General features: G+C 46.7%; 2 protein-coding genes across 5 annotated transcripts in view; one reads left to right on the forward strand and one right to left on the reverse strand.

Annotated features, from left to right (window-relative positions):
- Positions 1–108: 108 nt before the first annotated feature.
- On the forward strand, positions 109–23956 carry FPGS (folylpolyglutamate synthase). Of its 4 annotated transcripts, none has more exons than XM_072632517.1 (15): positions 109–201; positions 10947–11075; positions 11216–11269; positions 11375–11439; positions 11546–11660; positions 12005–12082; positions 12376–12437; positions 12604–12706; positions 14517–14594; positions 15413–15560; positions 16227–16316; positions 20596–20746; positions 21553–21628; positions 21982–22048; positions 22720–23956. In XM_072632517.1, the coding sequence occupies exons 1-15, from the start codon at positions 181–183 to the stop codon at positions 23136–23138; spliced, it is 1656 nt and encodes a 551-aa protein (XP_072488618.1). In that variant the 5' UTR covers positions 109–180; the 3' UTR covers positions 23139–23956. The 4 variants fall into 4 exon arrangements, with proteins under 4 accessions (XP_072488618.1, XP_072488616.1, XP_072488619.1 ...); XM_072632515.1 differs by lacking the exon at positions 109–201 and adding an exon at positions 543–692; XM_072632518.1 differs by lacking the exon at positions 109–201 and adding an exon at positions 7836–8297.
- ENG (endoglin) overlaps positions 23913–26296 on the reverse strand; it is a 39188-nt gene continuing 36804 nt past the window's right edge. Inside the window, exon 15 of the mRNA XM_072632519.1 lies at positions 23913–26215. Within this exon, the coding sequence (XP_072488620.1) occupies positions 26097–26215 (119 nt within the window). The 3' untranslated portion in view covers positions 23913–26096. The remainder of the gene's footprint in view (positions 26216–26296) is intronic.

Below are 26296 nucleotides of genomic sequence, written 5' to 3' on the forward strand. Positions count from 1 at the left end.
CTCCAGCTAATAGTACCCAAACTCTCATGCTTCGTACACTTGCTCACTTTCTTGACCCTCAGTAAATATTAACCTTCAGTCCCTTCCCCTTTGTCCTTTAACCCCTGGCAACTCAGAAACCAATAATGAAACAACAGGAAGAGACAGCCACATGACTCCAGCCTCTGAAGGCAGGAGAAGATGAAGGAAGAAGCACAACAGGTAAGACTGCCCTGGATCATGATAACTTGGAGTCGGGTTGTTGGTGGTGGGGAAGAAGCAGGTGTTGAAAAACTGTTGCTATTGAATGGATGACAGCTGGTTGCTTAAACTATTTGACATCTGAAATGCTTCCCAGAAACTGGAATTGGAGTCCTCCCGAGTCTAAGCTCCTGCCTGGAAAGATCCCCATTCCACTTCCAATTTCCCTCAGCTTTAGTAACTTTGGGTGTATAGCCTTGGGAAAGGGGTCAACCTGTCCAGGGGAGGAGTCAGTTTTGACCAGGGAGCTGGTGGGAGGAGTGGATTTCCCTGTGGATACCTTTGGGGGTACAGGCACTTGGGGATTAGGAAGCCACATGATGAGGGAACTGTGGAGGCTTTGGCCAATATCTATCCTGTGCCTTAAAGGACGCAAGTTATGGTGTAAAGTTTCCATGATTTGTCGGAGCATATATACCTGCCTTAGTTGGGATGAAAATTCTTCCTTTGAGGTATGTAAACTGAACCGTGAACATTTTGATGTGAGCCAGAGCAACCCAGCTTTCTAGATCCTAGAGTGGTTAGAGGTAAGTTATAACAAGAGTCCTTTCCAACCTAGGACTGTCTGAGAGCAGCACTCTAGTATTTGGTAGGGGGATTCTAGTTCTTTTTTTTCAAAAGTTCTACATCTAGACTTCAGGGGGCCTCTTCAGCATTGATATCTTTGATGCTGGAGGTAACATCCAGAAACCGTAAATGAATAGTGAAGGGGGAGAACTTCAGTGACAAAATGGCCTTGGGGACCCTTCTCATATGATGGTTTGGTATTAGTTAGGTCTTGAGTGGTTCAACCAGTAATGTTGATGAACCTACCTGCTTATGTATGTAGTGAAAAGAACCTTGATTTCGCAACCAGACAAAATATAGACAGTAAAAGAAAGTCACAGGTCACCTAAAACTGAAAACAATTCAAAAAGTACACTTGGCCTTAGAATGCAAAGGCTTCCTAAGGTAACACAGTACAGGGGCACCAACCCCTGTCTCCAAGTTCTGTCTTGATCCTTGCACTGTGAGTGAAAGAGGAAGCCCCAAACATTAGTAAAGATAATACACATGTGAATAACGGGGAAGTGACCACAATTTGAACCTTGATAGGAATAAGATTCCTCTCCTCAGTTCTCTAGATAGTGAAAAATCAAATTGTCCAACTTTCCACTGTTCAAGATGGCCTTAGAATCCTGTGAATCTACCCTGAGTGGGAAAGGGTGGTTACTATTTATGTATGTCTCATGTCTTGAAGGTCATTTCACCGGGCTGCCATCTGCATTTCAGCCAGATGAGGAAGTGAGGTCTTTGGCAGCCTCTCTGGGCCTTAGTTTTATCATCTATATTGGAAATTTAACTAGATGATCTCTAAGGTCCTTTCCAGCACTGAAGAGTTTATATATTTCTATGAAAATAAAACTTGGAGCAGGGAAGCAGTTTGCTCAAACAGGGAGTTACTGGTAGAGCTAAGGGTAAGATTAGAACCCACCTATCCTGACTTTTAATTTAAGGCTCATTTTACGTAAGTCCAGTGCTTAGCATAGTGCCTGGCTTAATGGATGTTTATTGATTGACTGACAATGAAAACTTTTTTTTTTGTTTTTTGATCAGACATTTTTTAAAAATTTATTATTTTATTTTCCCCTAGTTACGTGCAAAAACAATTTTTAAACATTTGTTTTTAAAACTTTTGAGTTCTAAATTCTCTCCCTTCTTCCCTCCCTGCCCCTCCCCCATTGAGAAGGCAAGTGATTTGATATAGGTTATACATGTGTAGTCATGCAAAACCATTCTTTTATACTGTGAAAGAAAACATAGACCAAAAAAAAATAAAGTAAAAAAAATTATGCTTCAATCTGTATTCAGATACCATCAGTTCTTTCTTTGAGAATGGATAGCATTTTTCATCCTAAATCCTTCAAAATTGTCTTGGATTATTGTATTGCTGAGAATAACTAAGTCATTCACAGCTGATCATTTTACGGTATTGCTGTTACTTTGTTACACAGTACATTTTACTTTGCATCCGCTCATGCAGGACTTTCCAGGTTTTTCTGAGAGCTTCTGGCTCATCATTTTATATAGCACAATAATATTCCGTCATAATTTGTTCCGCCATTCCTCAATTGATTGGGCATCCCCTCAGTTTCCAGTTCTCTGCCATCAGAAAAGAGCTGCTATAAATATTTTTATACATACAGGTCCTTTACCTTTTTACAATCTCCTTTGGGATATAGACCTCATAGTGGCATTGCTAGGAATATGCATAGTTCCAAATTTTGGGCATAATTCCAAATTGCTCTGCTGAATGGTTGGATCAGTTCACAACTCTACCAGTAGTACATTAATGTCTCTTTTTCACATCCCCTTCAACAGCTGTCATTTTCCTTTGCTATCTTATTTGCTAATCTAATAGGTATGAGGTAGTACCTCAGAATTGTTTTAATTTGCATTTCTCCCATCAGCAATTAATTAGAGCATTTTTAAAATATGGCTATAGATAGCTTTGATTACTTCATCTGAAAACTGTTCATATCTTTTGATCATTTATCAACTGGGAAGTGGCTTTTTTATAAATTTGGCTCAGTTGTTTATATGTTTGAGAAGTGAGGCCTTTATCAGAGAAACTTGCTTCAAAATTTTTTTCACAGTTACTATTGCTATCTGTATTTCCCTCATTCCTATTCCTTCCCTCTTCCCACCCCCATTTATTCTGTTCTCTCCTTTCCCCCTATCCTTCCTCAAAAGTGTTTTACTTCTGACTGCCCCCTCACCCAATATGCCTTCCCTTTTATCATCCCCCCTTCTCTTTTCCCCTTCCTCTCTTTCCTGTAGGTAAAGATACATTTCTATACCCAATTGAGTATGTATGGTATTCCCTCTTTGAGCTAATTCTGATGTGAGTAAAGTTCACTCACTCCTCCTTACCTCCCTCCTTTTCCCTTCCACTGTAAAAACTTTTTCTTGCTTTTAGTCAGATAATTTACCCCATTTTACCTCTCCCTTTCTCCTAGTACGTTCCTCTCTCACTTCTTAATTTTCTTTTTTTAGATCCCTTCAAACTCAACTCATACTTGTGCCCTCTATCTAGATGTATTCCTTCTAACTGCCCTAATAATGAAAAAGTTCTTATGAGTTAACAAGTATCATCTTCCCATGCAGGAATGTAAACAGTTTAACCTTCTTAAGTCCCTTATGATTTCCCTTTTCCCTTTACTTTTTTTATGCTTCTCTTGAGTCTTATATTTGAAAGTCAAATTTTCTATTCAGTTTTGGTCTTTTCTTTGAGAATGCTTGAAAGGCCTCTGTTTCATTGAATGCTTATTTTTCCCCCTGATTATACTCAGTTTTTCTGGGTAGGTGATTCTTGGTTGTAATCCTAGCTCCTTTGCCCTCCAAAATATCATATCCAGAGTATCATGTTCCAGGTCCTCTGATCTTTTAATGTAGGAGCTGCTAAATCTTGTGTAATCCAGACTGTGGCTCCATGATATTTGAATTGTTTCTTTCTGGCTGCTTATAATATTTTCTCCTTGATCTGGGAGATTTGGAATTTGGCTATATTCCTGGGAGTTTTCATTTTGGGATATCTTTCATTTTCCCTCTAAAATATAAGGGAAGTTTTCCATCGTAATTTCTTGAAAGATAATATATAGGCTATTTTTTTTTTATCACGGCTTTCAGGTAGTCCAATAACTTTTAAATTATCTCTCCTGGATCTATTTTCCAGGTCAGTTGTTTTACCAATGAGATATTTCACATTGCCTTTTCATTCTTTTTTTTCATTCTTTTGCTTTTGTTTTATTGCTTTTTGATTCCTCCTAAAGTCATTAGCTTTCATTTGCTCAATTCTAATTTTTAAGAAAATATTTTCATCAGTGAACTTTTGTACCTCCTTTTCCATTTGGTCAATTCTACATTTTAAGAAGTTTTTTTCTTCGGTAAATGTTTGTGCCTCTTTTTTCCATTTGACCAGTTTTGCTTTTTAAGACAATCTTCTCCTAATTGGCTTTTTGTACCTCTTTTACCATTTGGCTTAGTCTGTTTTTCAATGTGTTATTTTCTTCAGTATTTTTGACTCATTTTTCATGATTTTCTTGCATCACTCTCATTTCTTTTCCAAATTTTTCCTCTAACTCTCTTGATTTTCAAAATCATTTTTGACCTCTTCAGTGGTCTTAGACCAATTCATATTTTTCTTGGAGGCTTTGGGTATAGGATGTTATTTCCTTTTAAGTATTTGTTTTGATCTTCTTTGTCACCATAGTAACTTTCTCTGGTCAGAATTTTTTTTTCTGTTATTTGCTCATTTTCCCAGTCTGTTTCTTGACTTTTAACTCATTGTTAAAGGGGGCTCTGCTTCCAGAGTAGGGGGTGTACTGTTCCAAGCTTCAGAGGTTTTATATAGCTGTTTTCAAAGATACTTCTAGGGACCTGTAAGTTTTCAGTTCTTTCAAAGTGATATGACCTAAAGAGAGGTGTGTTTACTACCTTCCTGCCCTGTGCCCTGGTCTGTGGGTGACCACAAGCACTCTTCTGCCCTGGAACTGTGACAAGGGTCCCTGCTTCACTGCAGCTGCATGCTCTGGTTTGCTCGTGCTCCTCCTTGCTCTGGGACTGCAACCTGTATCCGAGTATGGACAAAGCCACAGAGTCCTGCCTCAATGTTAGCAAAGAGACCCCTGTAATCTTTGACTGGTTGTCCAATCCCCTTACCCTCTGTTGGCTGAGAATTCCAGAAACAGCTACTGTCACTGCTGATTCAGATCTCTTTTAGGACTAGTGGGGAGAATTGCTTGCTTTTTTTCTTCTTGACCATCTAGACAGACTTCAACTACAAGATCCCAGGTCACCATTGCCCTCAATCTCACCTCTCTAGAGTCTATCTGGAATAAGGGATAGGAACAGGGGTCAGGCAAATAAAGGCACTCCCAACTTAGTACACTTCTGATTTGCTGGGGCTGGCCTGCACTGAACTATGTTCCACTCTCACCCAGGTGTGACAGACCTTTCCTGCTGACCTTTTAGCCAAAGAAAAAAAAAGTTTATTTAAGATCCACCATACTGGATAGACTCTTAAGGAATCTGAACATTTGTATAGACAAGCAGGCCAGACAGAATCTGAACTAGATTGAATCTGAGCATTTTCATGGAGGCAAGATGGATCTTACATACAGAATGATTGTGGGAGGGATCTAGGGTTGGCCAAGTAGTCTGGGGTAAGTACAGGGGGGGTTTAGGGAAGGTCTTGAGAAGTCTGAGGAGAATCTTGATGGGACTGGGTTGACTTGAGGTCAAACCTAGAGAATGGAATTTTGATAGGATCCAGGGTGGGAGGTAGCTGGAGGCAATCCAGAGGTAACTGACAATGGAGGGCTAGGCTAGGTTAAGGGAAACAGATTTGGCCAGATCAAGTGGGAAGATTAAAGGAGAATTCAAAGGGGTTCCCAGAGCCTATACCCCATCACTGAGACGTCTGGCCTTTTCCTTTGGTCTCCCCAGCTGCTAGGGCTTTGTAGCCTAATAAATCACCCTGCATTTACACTGCATATATTTTATATTGACTTGTTTGTGTACACTTGTCTCCTTTGATACACATACTATAAGTTCCTTGAGGGCAGGGGTGTGTGAGTGTGTTGTGTGTAAATAAATAGTTGATTGATGGTGTTAACAGGATTTTACTGAGCCAGTCTCTAACCTGAGAATGACCTAACAGCAGGCCAAAGTAATCTGGTACCTGTTTAATTAACCTGTTTCATTTTGAGGCACACTGCAAATGGTCAAATTCTCCTGATCAGAATTCTACACTGGAAAGTGAAGACAGGGATTATATACATAAATCACAATAGGAAGGGAGTGCCCAAGGTGGATTATAATCTTTTCTAGGACCAGAGTGGCTTCCCAGGACCAGCCCACAAATCCCACAAATACTAAGGTACAAGTGTCCTGAAGTTCTGTGGGAACAGCATTGTTCAAAAGTCTTTGGGGGGTCATTACTTTGATGGATCACAGGACCAGAATTCTGTGTTGGGAACAGGTTCTACAATCTTTGATTCGCTGCTGTTAGGTACACCAGCAGTGTTGTCAGTTTGATTATTTCAGGCTGCATTGTAAGCTTCTGACTCAGAACAAAAGAGGCAATTCTGAAAAATCTAATCTATTAGTAAATCCATTGCGTGTATCATATCGATTAATATGAAAAGTCATAATTCCCTTCACAATGGATAGAATGCTGAAGCTTTTTAAGCAGATACCTCAACAACATCTCGCCTTCACGACTCTCTCCCCAGTGTAACCACACTAATTTATGTCCCCATTTCTACCTACACCATTTAAATAGCCTAATTGCCAGTCAGTCCAGTAGAGGGGTGGAGAACCTGGGGCTACTTGGACACATGGTCCTCTGTGTCCTCAAATTAGGCCACATGCGACCCTCTGTGTCCTTAAGCTAGGTCACATGTGGCCTTGAGGTCAAAAGGTTCCCCTCACCCACCCGCCCCCTGGTCCAGTCCTTCTTTCCCACCCTCCACCCCAGCCCTACTTCAGATTCTTTCCAACTTTCCACACTGCTACCAAAGGAATCTTCCTAAGTCACATATGTGAGCATGCCACTTTCCTACTCAGAAATGTACAGTAATTCCTTATTGACTCGAGGATGAAATATTGGCCAGCATTTATAACCACCCGCAATATACTTTTCTGGCCTTATTCCACATTGTTCTCTTTATAGCCTCAACTCCAGCCAAACTGGATTTCAGTCTGTCCCCTGAAGCACTCCATTTCCTCCATTTTCATTAGCAAATCCCACTTCCTGGAATGTACTGTTTCATCTCTACTCAGAATCTATCTTTCTTCAAGCCTCAGCTCTGGCTTCCTCCATCCAGACCTGAGAGACATCAAGTTCAATCCTCTCTCTCTTCCACGGCTCCCTCCCAACCTTTATTCGGGACTGCCTTCTCAGGTAGATGTTTTTATTAGGGAGCTGTTCCTCCTGTAGAAGTTAAAGCCTTACTTTTCTTTGATGTCACTCCTCAACATACTCTGAGACTTTTAGCCTTTAACCATTTTCTCCTCACTCTCATCAATATTTGCTTTTGAAATCAACAAACATTTTTAAAAATCTCCTAATATAAGGTTAGCACTGTGCTACTTAAGCCTTGGGTTTACAAAGAGAGAAATGAAACATACGCATATGCAAAATAAATACATAGTAATTCTGGGTAAGAAGAGGCATTGGTAAGAGAGGGGATGATTAGGGCAGCTCTCACATAGGGAGGTACTGTTTGAACTGAGTTTAAAAGGAATTTTAAAGAGCTAGACAATGTGTAAATGCCCCCCATTCACAGGGTTTTGAGCTGGAAGACCACCTAGAGATCTAGTCCAAGACCCCCATTTTACAAGGGTGTAGGGGAGAAACAAAAGCCAACAGTAGTGAAGTCCGAGGTCACCAATAAGAGATTCAAAAGGCTGAGCAGCCTCTAACTTTAACTTTAACATGTATATAAGGTTCATCTAACCATAACTAGTGATCTCTGGACAGCCTTTTCCTTCCTCCCCTTCCTGAAATATTGAAAATACTCTCAGGCCTTGATAAATATTTAAACCCTCTTTCTTTCAATGAGATTAATGATTGCTGAAACATTGGGGTGGAGTGAAGGTATAGTATAACCAGAACATGCCTTGGGGCCTCTCCTTGCAGTTTTCCTCTTTTATCAGTGAGATCTCCTCTGGTCGGCACAAAGGAACAATCAGAATTATTCTTTGTCCTTCATGTCCTTTGAGTCATGATGTGTAAATTCATTGGATTTAGGTGAGGGAGGGCTGTGCAAAGTTAGCCTCGCTGTCCAGAATCTAGAGGATGGATCACTGCACCAGGGTCACGGTCACTTCAAAGCCGAGGCTCAGTTGATCTCTGGAGAGGATTTCTGCTTTAGAAAAGGCTGGGATGACGCTAAAGGGCTGGACCTGGGCGAAGCATCCTTTAATGGGAGCCCAGGAAGTCGAGACGAGGAGACGGCTGGCTGTCCAGTCTGGTGCTGCTTGGCACAGTGAAGGGCTCAGGGAAGCCCATGGTGAGAGGATGGAGCTAACGACTCCTCCGTCCCCCTTGGTCCCTCCTCTGCCTCTAAATTCCGGCTTTTCCATGAGACTCATCTGTAGCTTTAAAGAAGTACCTTAGAATCGTCGGGGTGCAATTAGAAGGCGCCTCGGGCACTTAATCCCTCTCGTTTTTTACGTGCGGATGGGCGGGGGGAGGCGGGGTAGCGGGCTTGGGAATTCAAGGGACTAGCAGCGGGTTTTGCAGGAGTTAAGTAGCCACTGAGTGCCAGGCACGGAGCGAAGGACTGGGGTACCAAGCCAAGTCCGTGCCTTCCAGAGCTCGCCACGCTACGTCGGAGGTGGGTATGCTGACCAGAGCGAGCGCTCTCCGCGCTTGACCGCCGTCCACATCGGTAAAATGGGCTTGCGCCAAAGCCTGCCATTTGCTGAAGGTGTGGTCAGGCTGGCAGAGGAGGGGGTGAAGCCTCAGACGGGGGGAGGAGCGGCCGGCCGCCGGGCGCTGTCAGAGCAGGGATGGAGACGAGCGGCGAGCCCGACGAACATGGACTCCCGGGCCCGTTAGCTTCCGCCCCGAACAAAGATGGTCACCGGAGGGTCCTCCCAGCATTGGTGGGAAACAGAAGACCTCCAAGCCGGGCATTGGTGGGCCCCGCGGGCACGTGGCCGCGGGGGCGGGGCCGGCCCCACGTGGGTCCGAGGCGGGGCCGGGAGGCGAGCGGCGGCAGCGGGCCCCTGGGCGCTGCTTTGCGGCGGGATGTCTTGGGCCCGCTGCCGAGCTCTGCACGCGGCGCTGAGGCTCGCGGCTGGGCCCCCGCTCGGGAGCGGGCCGGCGAGGCGGGGGCTGAGCGCACGGCCGGTGCCGCAGGAGCCCGGCATGGAGTACCAGGTACTGGGCCGGGCGGACGCATGGGCAGCGGCGGCCGAGGCCGCGCACACCGGCACCTCCGGGATCCGCGGGGCTGCCGAGAGCGCAGGGCCCCCGCAGTCTGGGTGGGCCCGGGGGTGGAGTCGAGTAGGTTCCAGCAGTATGGGCGCCCTGCTGGGGTGGAACCAGGGATTGTGGGGGGTCAGGGTTTGGAGCTCCCAGGCGTGTGATGGGGTTAGGGGTTGGGGGCACCCCGGAATCTCACGGGATGGGAGGCTCCCCGATTTCTGGTGGGGTCGGGAGTTGCGGGGTGCAGGAGTGTGGGGGACTCGGGAGTCCAGGCTTTGGAGTAAGGGATCAAGGTGCTCTACAGCCCAGGCTGGCACCATAGACTTGGCAGAGGGGATCTTTGCCAACAAAGGTGGTGTCCCCTTTGTCTCTGCCCTTTCTGGCGTGGTTGCCAGGGGCAACAGGGTGCCCAAACCCCAACTTTGCACCCATTGGCTTTGCCAAGGATCCTGTGACTGGCCAGAGTAGGACACCTGGTACCCGCCAGAGGGGAAACTCTGCTTGGAACCTGCCAGGCCGCATAGCTGGCATCAGGGAGGTCCTGTGAGTGCTGTGGGGAAACATTGGATCTTGGGGTGAGAGAGAAGGGAGTATAAATAGCCCTCACTGGGTCAGGGCCTTTTCTAAAGCAACCTGGGGTTTATGATTCCACCTGCTTTCCTGTACATTCCCCTGGCCTCTAGTGAGTTTAAATAAAACTCATTCCTTTGGAAAAACAATATAACTTGAAGGTGAAACATTTCATACTGTTTCCTTATGCTCTAGCAAACTACCTTTTAGTGTGCTGGAGTGACAAGAATAAAAGCCCTGAGGCCTGCTTCCCTTTTCATTAATCATCTTTCACTAATCAATTAAGTGACTTCTTTCAAGACTTGACTTTCTCTGCCCCCCCTTTCCTTATTTGTAAAATAGAGGCATTATCTAATCAGATGATCTCCTACTCTTTCTGGAGCCCTGGGCATCCTGCCCCCAAACACCAGGACCTTGGGACATCCCATTGGTTTGGTGCTGAAGGGAGGGGGTATGAAGGTGGTAGGACCAGTCCCCCTCAAGCCAAGACCTTAGTGTACAGGCTCCCTCTTCTCTTTTAAATCTGTTTGGATGTAGGGCAAATGCAAATAGTGGAAGAGATGGAGCTTTTGAGTATGCTGCTGACTCAGAAGCCTTTATTGTGGCTAGAGGGATCACTTGTAACTAGACTGACTTGTTCCCTTTCTCATTGAGTCTTCATATGGAATGAGATTGGAGAGCCTCAGACTTCATTTTCTTATCCATCTGTGACTTGGATAGGTTAGAGAAAGTATTATTAACTGTTGGGAACAGTGGTTCATACTGGTTAGCATGAAGTTAGCTAGCAAAGTGGAATGAGATTTGTACTGGAATTGAGAAAGCCTGGGGTCTTTGACCTAACTCAGCTTTGATCACCTTAAGTCATGAAGATGGCCTGGATTTGGGCCCAAATCCCTCCTCTGATATTTACTACCTATGTGATGCTGGGCAAGTCATTCTAACCTCTGGGTGTCAGTTTCCCCATTTGTACAGTGAGGGGATAGAACCAGCTGACCTCTAAGATCTTTTAGCTCTAAACCTATGATCCTTTCTGACAGGCTCAGTCTTCTCATCTGTAAAAGGAGATGGCTGCAGAGGGAGGGTGATTTCTAAACTGTTGACATTTTTCCCTCTGATATTCTATGCCTGTCCAATTCTAACCCTCTGTGGTCCTTAGGATGCTGTGCGGACCCTCAACACCCTTCAGACCAATGCTGGCTTCCTAGAGCAGATCAAACGAGAACGGGGAGACCCACAGGTCCAGTTGGAAGCCATGAAGCATTATTTAATCCGAAGTGGGCTGCAGGTAAGTAGAGATAGAAGACTTCCCCCGCCCCACCCACATTCCATCACAGGTGCCATCATTAACTGGAATCAAAGTACAGACAAGGGTGAAATCTGGAGCCTGGTGCCTCTCCTTATGAGCCTGGTGTCTCTCTGTTTCAGATAGAGGACTTAGATCAACTGAAGATCATCCACGTGACTGGGACCAAAGGGAAGGTAAGATCAGGGAGGTGTGAGCTTTATATGTTAGAGGTGACCATGATTAGGGCCCAGGCTTGGGGCTATCTGAGCCCTCATCCTTCCCTCCGTGTGTTTCTTCAGGGCTCCACTTGTGCCTTTACAGAACGTATTCTCCGTGGCTATGGCCTGAAAACTGGATTCTACAGGTATGGGGGTTTAGGGCAGGAAGAGACCCCAGCTTTTCCCAGGATTCAAACAGAGGAGGCTCTAGGTGCTGGAGAGTGCCTCACAAAGATCTTTCTGTCCCCTTAGCTCTCCTCATCTGGTGCAGGTTCGGGAGCGAATCCGTATTAATGGTGAACCCATCAGCCCTGAGCTCTTCACCAAATACTTCTGGCGACTCTACAATCGACTGGAAGAGACTAAGGTAGGGAAGAGTCAGAGCAGAACTGGAGGGAGAGGTTGGGTTCTGGCCTCTGGGCTTCAGCCTCCAGATCTAGGGTCAGCAAGGGTAAGGTTGGGCCCTAGAATTGTATCCTCGAAAGGGACTTAGAGACCATATCATCTGACCCCCTCATTTTGCAGATGGGAAAACTGGGACCCAAGAGGTTATTATGGTTGCCCAAGGTCAGCATAGCAAGTTAGTGACAGAAGTGGGATTAGAACTCAGGTCTTCTGACTCTCAGTCCTAGTTCTTTCTGCCATGCCACAATGCCTCTCATCTTCTGGCCTTTTTTTTTTTTCCTCTCCTGCCTCTCTCTCTTCCCTCAGGATGGTAGTTGTGTCAGCATGCCCCCTTACTTCCGCTTCCTTACCATCATGGCCTTCCACGTTTTCCTCCAAGAAAAGGTAAGGTTCTCCAGGATGTCTCCCTCTACTCATCATCCCAAACTCCACCTCTCTAGACCCAGAGCCTAATCACACCCTTCTGTGTTGTCCTGGGCATTATTACTTAGTAGCTTTGCCAGGGCTGGCAGCCATAGGACTGTAGTGTGCCATGGACTGTGCCTACTCCTGAGTGTCAGCCAGGGTGGGAGGGTTGCAGGAGAAGGGGATGTGTTCCTGGCCACTTATGCACAATGGGTCTGTATGTTAGGCAAACTCATCCCAGGACTGACATTTGATGCTTTGGCTGTTTCCAGGTGGACCTAGCAGTGGTGGAGGTGGGCATTGGTGGTGCTTATGACTGTACCAACATTGTCAGGTGAGAAGCTCCAGGTAATGGAGTAGAGGTGGAGGGATAGAGATTCCAGTCCTCTGGTTGCCCACAACTAGTAGAGAGGGATTAATGAAGGAGGTGGGTGAGAGTTCCACAGAGGGACGTGGGGCCAACATTGACTTTTCTCACTTATCCCTGACTCTTTTCCCAGGAAGCCAGTGGTCTGTGGGATATCATCTCTGGGCATAGACCATGTCAGCATCCTGGGTGACACTATTGAGAAGATTGCATGGCAGAAAGGGGGCATCTTTAAGGTAATAACGCTTGTAGGAAATCAAAAGACTAAAAACCCCCAACCTCCCATTTTTATGGCACTTTACCCTCCACACTCCTAAAGTAATCTTCCTATTTCTAGCTGAGGAAACTGAGACTCAGAGAAGGGAGTGGACTTGCCCGAGGTTACACAGCTAATAAATGTCAGAGCTGGGATTCCATTTCAGGAATTCAGAACTAATGCCAACTCCCTCCAGTGCCCTGAGGAAGTATGTTGTTGTCTTATAGAAGCTTGTGATAAAAGACATACACTGGCATGTACAAGAACATCAGACAGTTAGATAGCAAGAGAATAGTAGCTTGGTGGCCCAGTGGATAGAGCCTTGGGGCTGGAGCCAGGAAGACTCAGTTCAAATCTAGCCTGCCATACTCACTAGCTGTGTCACCTCTGTCTCTCTGTTTTCTCACCTGTAAAATGGGGATCATAACAGGATCTGCTTCCCAAGGTTGTTGCAAATATCAAATGAGATAATAATTGTACATTTTTAACACTGGTGCCTGGCACATAGTAAGTAGGTGCTATGTAAATTTTGGCTGCTGCTATCAGTGGTGTTAATTGACTGGAAAGCAAGAAACCTTGGTTGTAGTCCTCTGATTCTGCTACCCCCTCACTGTATCATTGCAGTAAGCCTCAGTATCTCTGTATTGATCAGTTACCTATTCTCTCACAGTTGATCATCTGCTCTTAACTGTATACAGTATTCTCCTGGTTCTGTTTGCTCCACTTTGCATCAGTTCATTTGAGTCATCCCAGGTTTTTCTGAAACCATCCCCTTCATCATTTCTTACCACGCAATAGCATTCTGCCACAATCATATACCATAACTTATTTAGACATTCTTCAGTTGGTACGTGTCTTTCAGTTTCTAATTCCTTGCCATTACAAAAAGAGCTGCTATTTTTTGCACACATAGATCCTTTTCCTTTCTCTTTGATTTTTTTGGGATATGAACTTAGTAGTAGTATTATTGGGTTAAAGGGACGCATGGTTTTCTAGCCCTCTGGACATAGTTCCCAATTGTTGTCATTCAGAATGGTTGGACCAGTGCACTACTCCAGCAACAGAAAGCTTCACACGTTAGAAAAGACACAACTCTGCCCTCAAGGGGCTTAAGTCTTGTTTAGGGGATAAGACATAAACACTATTATCATGCAGTATTGTGTATTATAACAATTAAGCATTTAAGCCTTTGCTGTGTGCCAGGCACTGGGGATTCAAAAACAGAAATGAAACAGTCCCTGCTCTCAAAGAGCTTCTATTCTTTTGGAGGAGATAAGATATATGAGATAAATACAAAGTAATTTTGGATCAGGAAAGGCTTCATGAGAGGGGTGTCACTTGAGCTGATAAGTGTGTTAGATCCTGAGCCAATTATTGTGTGAGGTCTGAGGAAGAAGATTGATATCAACCAGGGAATTCAAGGAAGGCTTCATAGAAGAGATGGATTCGAGTTGGGTAGGTAGACAAGTGAAGGAGAGAGATGGCATTGTCTTCATAAACATGATGGCGTTGTCTTCATAAACATGGTGTGAGCAAAGGCACACACAGGTTAGGGAGAGCCGACTTTGCCTTTTCGTCAACAGAGAATAGACCAGTTTGTCCTGGAGCTTAGGGTTTAAGGGCAGTAGAAATATAAGCTTAAAGCTGGAAATGTAGAGTATTCTACAAAGGGAAGATATTTACCTGGGTATTATAGTGGGTCCTGAGTGGCCTGGGCTATGGGAGGGTAGAGACATGGCTCCAGGCTTAGTCCCATCTCCTTTCTTTCCTTACAATCCCTTTTTCTTTAGCCTGGAGTCCCAGCTTTCACTGTGTCCCAGCCAGACTCCCCACTGGATGTACTGAAGGACCGAGCCCAAAAGCTCATGGTGAGTAGCTGTGCTTAGGGATTTTGGCGGGGAAGGAACTTCGTCACCTTCCTGGGCCACATATACCATCGAGATCCCCAGGGCATATCTTCTCTGCCCATATCTGCCCTATTGATCCATCAAGGGAAATAAGGCACTCTCCTATCCCACTTCCAAACCCTAACTGATCCTCACCTACCATCTTGATCCAAATTCAGTAAATGCCTCTAAGCCACATACCCTCTGTCCCTAGAAGCAGCACTTGGATTTGAGACCTGCTTCTGCTACTATGTAACAGAATGACTTTTGAGAAAGTTGTTTTGCCTCTGTTAGCCTCAGTTTCCTCTCTCTGTAAAATGAGGATACTTGACCTGCCTAAAGTCAGGGGCCTGGACCAAGTGATCTTTGGAGGGTGTGTCCCTTCAGCTCTAAGTTCAAGCCTCAGAAAGCAGTGTGGTAAATGTCAGCTTTTACTAATCTCTAAAATCCTTTAGAGCGGGCTGATAAGATCAGGAAATGCCCCAGCTTTTTTTTTTTTTTTTTTTGGTGCTAGAAGAGAACCTTGGGGTCATCTAGTCTAATCCCTTCATTTGGGAATCAGATGCCCAGTGAGAGGGTTTCAACCATTTACCAAAGCACTCCAGGGACAGAGCTGGAACTTGAAGCTAGGTCACTTGACTCCCTTCTGTCCTTTCCAATAGAGCATCCTCCATAGAGTAAGTAGGAATGAAAGGTGGAACTGGAGGAGCTGGCCAGGATTTGCCAAGGGAGAGAGAAATCAGGAGGGCACCTTGAATTTCCACATCCCTCATAAGCTTTTGCTTGCCTCTGCCCTGCAGTGTCCACTGTACCTGTGCCCCCCACTGGAGGCCTTTGAAGAGGAAGGGCAGCCCCTGCACCTGGGGCTGGCAGGCGATCACCAGCGGGCCAACGCTGCCCTGGCTCTGCAACTGGCCCGCTGCTGGCTCCAGCAACAGGGCCACAAGGGTAAGGTGGTATCTACCAGATTCAGTCCAGTATGTATTCACTGAAGCACTGAAGCACCTGCTTTCTTTGATATATGGTGCTAATGCTCCTTGAGGTGTCAGGGAATCAGTCAGCTGGCAGTTGGAATAACTGTTAGTGTATCCAGAGCTCAGGGCAACCTCAGAGTCTAGCTTGGGCAAGAATCTTCTGTATAGCACAAGTGACTTTATGCCCCTCGTCATCCTGTAGGAATTGAGATGAAGAGGACGAGATGAAAATAGGTTTAAGAATGCGATAGGCAGGGGTACCTTAGGCAGATAATTCTGCTAGGTTTGGTGAAGAACACTAATACACTGTCTCCATCTAGCTTTGTGACTATTTGTCACTTTCTCTAATTACCAAGTGGAGTGTAAACTCTTAACTCCGTTGATTTCAAGGGAAATGAGTTTCCTGTCCTCACCAGACCAGGAGTGCTGGGGAATCTGAGTACTCATGGCCTGGGAGGATTGGTGGCCACCATCCCTGTGAGTCTAGGAGAGAATAAGGAGAGCCATCAGAGGACTGTATATGCTTTATGTGCTACTTGTCTCTTTCCTCTTCAGGGATTTTTTAATAGGTTTCCCCGGGGCTGGAGGGTGAGGTAGGCAGTGGACATAGGGAATTAACATTACTGCCTTTCCCGTACAGGTATTGGGAAGGTAAAGGCAACGAGGCTGACCTCCCGGCGAGCTCTGCCCCTGGCTCCGGTATTCTCTCCTCCCCTACCCATGAAGCAGGGTAGGTACCCTGACATCTCCTGTAACTGGGGAGGGGAAGGGACTCAGGGCCCATCTGGTCCCACCCCTCCCTTTCACATCCTGTTCTCATCCTGCCTTGCCAGCCTCCTTACACATTACACTCCACATACTCTGTTCCAGCCACACTGGCCTCCATGGCAGTCAGTCATAGGAACAGCAGACCTTGGGGGAGTGCTGTTTACAGTTTGCCAGGTGCTTAACGTGTTGTCAACTCCATTTGCAGATAAGGAAACTGAGGTTAAATGATTTACCCAGAGTAATGGCCACTACATCTGAGGCTAGATTTGAACTCCGATTGGACTCCCAAGTCCAGCTCTCTATCCATTGTGCCTCCTAGCCACCCTTAATGAAAGAAAGAAGGAAGGAAGGAAAGAATGATTTCATAAGCACCTGTGTCAGCACCAGGCTAAGCAGTTTTTACAAATACCTCATTGAGTCCTCACAACAACTCCAGGAAGTAATGGCCACTATTTTTCCCCACTTGACACATGAGGAAACTGAGGCAGGCAGAGGTTAAGTGACTTCCCTAGGGTCACATATCTAGTAAGTGATTAGGGCCAGATTTGACTTTGAGTCTTCCAGACTCCAGCCACAGTGCTCTCTCCATAGGGCCAGCTAACTAGCCTCTTCTTTACACACAGGGCTTCATCCCTGGACTACTCTCCCTCCCTCCCTCTACATCTATGCTCTTCCTGGCTTCCCTCAGGACTCCACTCAGATGCCACTTGTTACCGGGGCCCTTTCCTGCTCCACCCCTGCTGCTAGTGCTTTCTCAGCCAAGGTTACTTGGTATCTGCTTTGTGTGTGTTTTTTAAATTCCTCTAACTGTATAAATGCTGGTTTCCTCATTGGGATGTAAATTCCCTGGAGCAAAGACTGTTTTTGTTGTCTTTGTCCCTGGTGCCTAGTACCTAGTACCATGATAAATATTTGTTAACCGAACCCTATCTGTAACAGCCCTGTGCTCAGGCAGACCGATCTGGACTCTGAACTGTTGGTAACCATCCAGTTTTCTCCCATGCTTCTACCCATCCCCACTTGTGGTCTGACTGCTTTTAATCTCTTTTCCACTTTCACCCCTTCTCTGAAGTGCTTCCTTTCACCTAGAAAAGTCCTCCTTCATTCTCTCCATTTTTCTACTTTCTGTTCAGCCCAGCTCAAGTCGGACCCCTCCCTGAAACCTTCCCTGCCTTGTCCCCACTTCCATGATCTCCATGCACTTTCTGATTCTCTTACCGTCCTTAGTGCCATGTGCTGTGGCCCTTCATGGTTCTCCAGACTTGTCTTGCCCATGAACTTTGGCTCGACAGGAGCCACCTTGAGGGATAAGGGTAATGAGCTAGAGATGGCCATAGAGCTCTTACCTCCTCATTTTCAAATGTTACATGTCTTACAAAAAAAAAAAAAGTTTGTTGTCCACATAACAATCAAATCTGAGTAAAATCACAATCTGTTTAGTTTGCCGACTAACAAAAATGATCTTTCTTCTTTTCTGCTTTTTTTTGCCCATCTACTCATCAGGTTTTGTTTCTGTTTTCTCTCTAACAGTCACAGTCAGTGAACATTTTCTGTTTATGCTTTCATTCTCTGCATCCCTTCACATAAATTCTTGGCATATTTCTTCCTGTTTTCTTTGTATTTGTTATTTCTACTGGAATGATGATATTGCATTGATATATGACCATTTATTCAGCCGTTCTCCACTTTTTGGAAGTGGAGACCATTTTCCAGTTATTTGGAATGGCCAGAAAAGCCATTAGAAATATTTTTGTAGGGGCAGCTAAGTGGCGCAGTGAATGGAACACCAGCCCTGGAGTCAGGTGGACCTGAGCTCAAATTTGGCCTCAGACGCTTGACACTTACTAGCTGTGTGACCTTGGGCAAGTCACTTTACCCCAACTGCCTTGCCTTCCTACCTCAAAAAAAAATATTTTTGTACAGAGATCTCTTCCTTTCCCTTTCAAAAGCATCCTTAGGGTACAGCCCTAATAGTGGGATTCCTGGGTTAAGGGTACCACCACCAGCCTTACATTGCTAGATTGTCTTCCCCAAAGGTCCAGCCAATTCACAGCTTTGCCAGCTGTGTGTAAGACAGGCTGCTTCTGCATAGTCCTGAGAACATGGAATTATACCATTTTGACCATTTTGGGCAATTTTAATGGGCATAAGGGAGTGTGACTTGCCTCATTTCAACAAGCATTCTCTTAAGTTCCCATCAAGATACTAGGGATGCCAAGACAGTAAAGCATAGCCCCTACCCTACCTTTCTGCTGGAGGGAGGAGGTTGGCGGGGTGGAGATTCTGCACAGGTGCAGATGAATAGATGGAGAGGGGGGAGCAACTAGAGGCCCATAAAAGTTGGCACATGTGAGTTGAGACTTGAAGGCAACTAAAGATTTTGAGAGGTAGGCGGAAAGGGAGGGAATGCATTCCAGGCATGGGAGACAGCCCATGGAGAGGCACCTAAAGGGGAGATAGAGTGTCGAGGTCAGGTAACAGTAGATAGCTCAGCTTGCCTATCAAAGAGACTACAGGAAGCACAAGCAAATGTGAAATAAATAAGGAAATGTAGCCAGGAGCCAGATTGTGAAGGGCTTCTAAATGCCAAGCATTTAAATAAATCCTAGCATTGTTCAACCAAAAAATTTGTTAAAATCTGCCTTTTTTTAGATTATTAGGGAGTTTGAACAGTTTGAGTGCCTATAAAAATTTGTGTTCTTTTGAGACCTTCTGTCTTTGCATATCCTGTGCCTGGGAATGTATCTCTTTCTCAAAACTTTGTGCCAGGTTGGTTCTTATAGATACATTTACTACAGTATTTTTACCAACCTTGAAAAAATATATTTGGCTTGTTCTTTTTACAGTCCTTTCCCACTATTCCCCTCTCTGTAGAATTCCCTTACGACAAAGAAAAACAATGAAAACAGAATCGACACACACAGAAAGTGTCTGGTAGCACGGGACCGCTCAGTCCTCCTACCCACCTTTCTGATGAGAAGCAGGAAGTGTTTGTCTTCCAAGGTTTCATCTGAGATCACCTACTTTTTTCAGGGTAATTTTCAGTTAAGTTAGAGGATTCTAGACCTAGATTGTTCTGCTGTCTGTACTCTGCATCAGTTCTTACAAGTCTTCTCATGTTTCTCAGAACTCCCTGTAGTCATTCTTTGTTACATGGCCATAATAGTCTGTTACACTGATACACCACAATTTGTTCGACTGTTCCCCAGTTAATTTATTTTTGGACATACTGCTTCTTACAGTACACCATCTTTTGCATTCTTTTTGTTGCTGTTAAGATGATTTTTCTAATATGGGCAGCAGCTTTCAGTCGGTCTATACCTCATGGGACATTTACCCTCCCCTTAGGTGGGGTCACCTGAGGTCCTGGGGAGCCAATGCCGAGTATGGCAGGTTCATAAGCTCAATGATATCCACTCACCCCAGGGTGATAAAGCTCTGGGCAATTGACTCCTATCAGCCCTTCTCACGTGGAACTTACTGATGGACTAGAATGGCACTTGATTCTTTTTTTTTCCTGTATTTGGCCCAGGGACCCATGTGGATCACCTTCGTCTATCAGCCAACTTTTAGATGCTTAGAGGCTTATACATGAGACCAAATTGCAGCTCTGAAGGTTATTTGATGAATATGGAGTTTAAATACAGGGATTTATATTTTTAAGAGAGATTTCTATCAAACTGTATCCCCTGTAGAGGCCTAATGAACAGATCTTTTCTACACTATGGAGATTTCTGCCTAGATAAGACTGGTCCCTTATTCATGCAAGATAGATAACTGACCAATTTTTATTCTTCACTTCTTTTTTCTGAAGTTAGTTAATAAACATTTATTAAACTACGTGCTGGATGCTGAGAATACAATGGTAATCATCAAAACAGGCCCAGGTCTCCAGGAGCTTACCTTTAAGGGAGAGGAGGCAGCTGTGGGGGGAGGGTGACAACATATGTAAATATGTACAAAGAAAATGCAGTGGAATTCATCAGAGGAGCTGGATTCTAATTCTTACTCTACTACTTGCTCTATGGACAGATCATTTAACCTTTCTGAGCCTCAGTTAACTTCTCATATAAAATAAGGAGTTTGGACTACATTTCTCCGAAGCCCTTTCCTTTGGTGGGCTTATGAAGAGCTATGAATGTTTGGGGTTCCAGCCTGGGGTCATGGGGGGGATCATGGCAGTCTCCCTGGAACAGATTACACTCAGTCATTGACTTCCCTGTCCCACCACTTTGTTCCAGGGCTGCAGGACACAGAATGGCTAGGCCGGACACAGATACTGAGACGAGGGCCCCTTACCTGGTACTTGGATGGGGCTCACACCACCAGCAGCATCCAGGCCGCAGTGCGGTGGTTCCGCCGAGCAGTGCTCACTGAGGAGAAGCTTAACGAGTGAGCTCTTTTGTCTGGGTGTGAGGATAAGGGTGGCATGGTTATTTGGGGAAGATGGGAGAATTATGTTGTTGGGACTCTTGGCTTCTCTCCGGGATGGGTCACTTGTCTTAGACTTACTGTCCTGTTCCTCTGTAAAGCTATGGTGACATGTACGTAGCACTTGCAGGCACTGTGCTAAGCACTTTACCATTACTATCTCCCACCAACCCAGAGAGGTAGGTGCTGCTGTTATCTTCATCTTACATTTAAGGAAACTGAGGCAGACATGTCAAGTGACTTGCACACCGATAGTAAATGTGAGGTCAGATTTTCACTCAGGGCTTCCTGACTCCAGGCTTGGCTCTCCGTCCACCGCGCCAGCTAGTCGCTTCAAGGTGTTGGGGTTCTGATCCCAGAGGCCAATGGTATGACATGAGTCACTGGGTGCCCATCTTAGGAACTGGGAAGGAGTTTCCTTTTCCTTCCATGCCTGGAAGTCATATAATGTTTCATTTTTGTTAAAATCCTCTTCTTTCAGGGCACAGCTTAAGTACTGCCTCCTGCATGGAACCCTCCCTGAACTCAGCCTCTGAAATCCTCTCTCTGTCCTCTCATTTTCTCCCACTCCTCTGCCGTCTGTCTTGGTCCCCCCCCCTCTCCTCCTTTGCCCTCTCCTCAAATATTTCTAGTAAGGACTTTTTCTGACTTTTATCAGCCTTTTAGGACAGAAAGAGCCTTTTTTTTTTATCCACTGCCTACTGTAGGACACACAGGTGAGGCTTTAATGAGTGCTTGTGCAGTTGAATTGAATTTGTCACCCACAGTGGCCCTGAGGTTCGGGTTTTGCTCTTCAATGCCACTGGAGAACGGGACACAGCGGCTCTACTGAAACTACTGCAGGTAAGTTAGCCTCTGAGGGGCCAGCAGAGAGGGCACTCGAAGCCCCACTGTGGAAGGACCCTGCAGTTCTCTCAGTGTCCACCAGGTGGGGCAGTTGCCCTACAGGGAACCTGTAAAGAGACCATCAGAGTTTGTCCTGTCATCCAGTTCTCACACATCCTAACTGGAGAAACTGAGGCCAGGAGAGGGGAATGGGTTCACCCAAGGTTACACAGCTAGTCAGCCTCAGAGCCTCACCAAGGGCTGTGGTCTCTGGTTCCTAAGCTTTCGTCCCAGCATGAGCAGGAGGCTCCAGGGGGCACAGGCACTCCTCCTCTGCCCTGACACCACTTTTTCTCCCTTGGATCTTTCAGCCTTGCCAGTTTGACTATGCTGTCTTCTGCCCCAACCTGACTGAAGTGTCTCCTGTGGGGAATGCAGGTGAGAGATGTCAAGGACCCCAAAGCACTGAGGTGGGATGTGGGTCAGGGTGTGGCCCTTGTCTGTCCCACAGGAGCCTTCTGAGAGAGACAGATAGCCACGTGCCCCCACCAAATCCAGCCTGAGAAAGTTTACACTCTCCTTCCTCTAGAAGTCCCACCTAGCCTCTGGACAGGACTGTGTTCTGTGCTGGAGCTGCAGTCAGTGCCTCTGAGGGCAACTGAAATGCCAGTGCCAAAGACTGGAGAGAGGAACGTCTTCTTGTCCTCTGTGTCCCCTCCCTTTTCATTTCTAAGGAACCCATCACCCAAGGGAGACTCCAGCCTGGGAAGGAAGGAGGGCAGTCCAGGGCATCTGAAGAGGGGTTTCTCCCTCTTTCATCTTTAACTGTCAAGGGTGTGAGAACAGGAAGGGACTTTGAGAGATCATCCACTTCCACTCATCTTATGCTACATGTGGGAAAACTGAAATCCAGTGGTTTGCCCAAGGTCACGGCCAGTTTAGTCTGGGGCTCTTTCTGCTGTACCGTGCTGCCTCAGTTGAACTTGGATGCCCTATCCCCTGTGACCCCAGCCTTCTCCCCATCTGTGCATTTTGTCCTGCTCCCCCTGGCTGTGGTGGTGCTGAGGTGTCGTCCTACTGTCTTGTCTCCCTCGTCCCCCATCCCTTAGACCAGCAGAACTTTACAGTAACCCTGGACCATATGCTGACACGATGTCTGGAGAACCAGAAACAGTGGGACCGACTGGCAGAGGAGAAGGTGGGCATGGACCCCTGGTTGGCCCAGGCCTCAGGACCCAGCAGTGGACCCCTACATGGGCCTCTTCTCTTGGTCCCCCCAGCTCCCCGGCCTCTCAATGCCAACTCCCTTGTCTTCAGCTGCATCTCCCATGCCCTACAGTGGATCAGCCAGGGCCGGGACCCCCACTTCCGGCCCCCTGGTCTTCCTTGGGGGCTTCACTCCCACCCAGTGGCTGGCAGGGGGGCTGTCCTCCTCAAGGAAGCCTCCTCCATACAGGTTCTGGTCACTGGCAGCCTTCACCTGGTGGGTGGTGTCTTAAAGCTCCTCGATCCCACTCTGTCCCAGTAATGGGGCCAAAGCTCATTCCTGGGGGGAGCAGTCCCCTCTGCCTGTGGCCTTTTTCATTTCCATTCCTCTTCTCTTCCCCACCTTCCCCACACCCCCCCATATCCAACAGGTGCCTTTTTCCTTCTGCTTCTCAACCTTCCATGCCCTGTAAGGCATCGTGCTTTGAAGAAGGGGAGGTGCGGGTGGGGTGAGAGAAGACCCTCTCTTTTGTCACCTCTCTTAGAAGGGAGCTGTATGTGACCTGGACTCCTCTTCCTGGGAGGCCAGAAGTGCCCAAGGTGGGCACTGAACTGTTTCTCCAGTTTCAAATGGGCACAGCTCATCTCACCGGAGTAAGACTAATCAGGATTCCTGGGTCTCAGTCCCAACCCATCCTTCTACTAACAAACTGTGCTGACTTGTGCAAGTCCCCTGGAGGCAACCCACTCTGTGCCTCAGTTATCCTTTCACTGGAAAATGGGAGGAGGCAAACCCCCCTCCACCGCTGCTGTTACAACCCTTCCCCCACCCCCAGTGCTGCCCTAGAGAGCACCCAGACTCTGACACCCCCAGTCCCCGGCTGGGTGTCCTCAGGAGCCCGGAAGCTGTGGAGCCGGAGGCCTTCCTGGCCTGAGCCCAGTGCATTGTGTGAGCAGGCTGGCTGGAGGCCCAGGGCCCTGCTGCTTGATAGATTTCCTCCTCCCAGAGGGTTCTGGGAAAGCTGAGGGCCCTGACCCTGGGTGGGGTTTGGTCCTAAGGAGGGGGCGGAGCAGAGTCATGAAGTACAAGATGATAGTGAGTTAAAGCTTTTTTAATTAAAAAATTTTTTTCCCAAGAGACTCATGCCTCACACTTCCCTGACTGCCCAGACAAACAAGAAGGTTGAGATCCATGAAATGTAGCTTAGGGAAAGCCTGGATTTTGAGTCCCAGTTCTTATGAGCTGTGTTCCTTTCGGATAACTCACTTCCACAGTTGAGACCTCAGTTTCTCCTCTAAAACATTCTGAGGCTAGATCACATAATCCAGGCTTTTCCAGCTCTCCCGAATTCCTTTATCCCATAAGCCAGCTTCCTTTCTGGTCCACCCTGGAGGGGGGCTGAAAGCCCAGTCCAGTTTATACTACATATGCTCCAGAATCTTACTAAGAGTTCTGGACGGAAGATCTAAGTGGATCCTGGCATCCTTGTGAAGAAATACTCTTAGAAGACTGGGAGCAGTGAAACTGACCTCCCCTACACTGGATATTCTTTCCAGTCACCTAGGTGGCTGAGTGGAAAGAATGCTGGAGGTGGGATTGAGAAGACCTGTATTCAAATCCTCCCTCAGGCACTTAGTAATAGCTGAGTGACTCTGGGCAAGACACTTGATCCCTGCTTGCCTCATTTTCCTCTTGTGTCAAATGAAGATAATAGCACCTACTTCCTAGGTTTGTTGTGAGGATTAGATGAGATACTTACTGCGTGTAAGTCTCTCTGCAAACCTTAGGGCACTGGATAAATGCTAACTGCAGTTATGTGGCACAGTGAGAAGACCGAGGGTTCAGCTCCTGGCCCCACCAAATTACAAGTTGTGGAGGACAAACCACTTGACTTTGCTCCACATGTGATTCCCCAGAATTCAGAAGTATAAGGCCCACGTCTTTAAAGTGAGGGGGTGATTTAGGGCTCTATCTATGCATGCAGGTAAAAGCTGTCGCTTTCCTGGAAGTTCTCTTCCTCTGTGGCAGTAGTGAGAGCAGAAGGTGGGAGCCACATGGTTTCCGGATCAAGTCATCCCTCCGCCTGAGGGGAAGCTCATTATCCTGCATCTCCAAGCCCTGTTGCCTTTTGCCCAAAAGAGGGGCAACAGGGACTTGTCCCGAGATCGTTTTTCTTGCTGACATGCATGGAATGGAGACCACTGCTGGCCAGGAGTCCCTTTGATTAGCCTGCCCCTGAGCTGTGTTCCTCCTAGAGGGCCTGGAGCAGGTGGGCACTGGGGCCCGTTGGTGACTAATCTTGTGGGTGCAACAGCTAGGGAAGGATGAAGGGAGGGCCAGCTGGTGGTGTTTTAAGGTCTTGGCTGGTGGCAGAGGGAACATGCCTTGGGGCAGGCTGGTGGTGGGGTGGGCATGGGCTAGGGAGTTTGTTGGAGCAAATCCAAATGGGGAAGGAGAGAAATACTGGTCCCAGCCAATGCCACATAGCTACAGTTGGGTGGATAACCCACTAGAAAGTGAGAATTCAGCTCTAATTCTTTTCCCCCCACCCCCAATCCCTTAACCAACCTCAGGCCATTTGAAGTGGGCAGGCTGGTTTCTGGGTATAAAATTTCACACTTCTCTATTTGCAGACTCTCCAGAGCTCAGAAAACTCTGGACCAATATTAAAATACCATACATTTATACAATAACAAATACTGTAAGGCATATATACAGCTCAGGAAGTATGCCTCTCACCCCCAAAACTCATGACCAGTTAAGAGATTGTCTGTTGGAACCCAGATTCCCAATGATGAACTCAAGGGTCGCCTCTTGAGAGTTAGAAATGGGGAAAGAGGTTCTGTGCAGGACCTGAGCCTATGACTCATCAGGTTCTGGGATAGGATTGTCTTTAGGGCTGGTTTAGGTGGACACAACCATTCATTGAATGCATAAGAGTCTGGGGCCCAGACTCCTGGTTATCAGCTGTGCCAGTCTCTCCTGATGGTGCTGCCAACACCCCTTTCTGCCCTTGGGTGTGTGTAGGTGGTGTGGTTTGTCTCTAAAGGTGTCAGGCTCATGATGACGCCCAGTCCCTACCTTCCATCCCCATACCCCTTAACCATCTTTGGTTCAAAAGAGGCTGGGCCCAAGCTGGCTCCTCAAAAATCCAGAGTGTAGAAAAAGGCAGGCTCAGTTCCTGGAATCTGATGACACAGTCCAGGCAGAGGGTGCCAAGTGCGCCTTCTCAGGCTGAAGATGGTACAGTCTGGGCCAGTGGGGGTGAGTTAGGGTGGGTTATGCCATGCTGCTGGTGGAGCAGGGCGTGCTCTGAGTGCTGCCAATGCTGTGGTTGGTGCTGCTGCTCTCGGAGGCTGGTGCTGTGGCCAGCACCGGCTGCCTCTTGCCTGGAGGACCTGGGTGGGGGCCGATGGTTGGAGTGGTGATAAGCCACCCCACCTCTTGCCATGAGTTCCAAACCAACTGGTTTCTCTCCC

The sequence above is a fragment of the Notamacropus eugenii genome, chromosome 1, assembly GCF_028372415.1.
Source record: "Notamacropus eugenii isolate mMacEug1 chromosome 1, mMacEug1.pri_v2, whole genome shotgun sequence".
NCBI lineage: Eukaryota > Metazoa > Chordata > Mammalia > Diprotodontia > Macropodidae > Notamacropus > Notamacropus eugenii.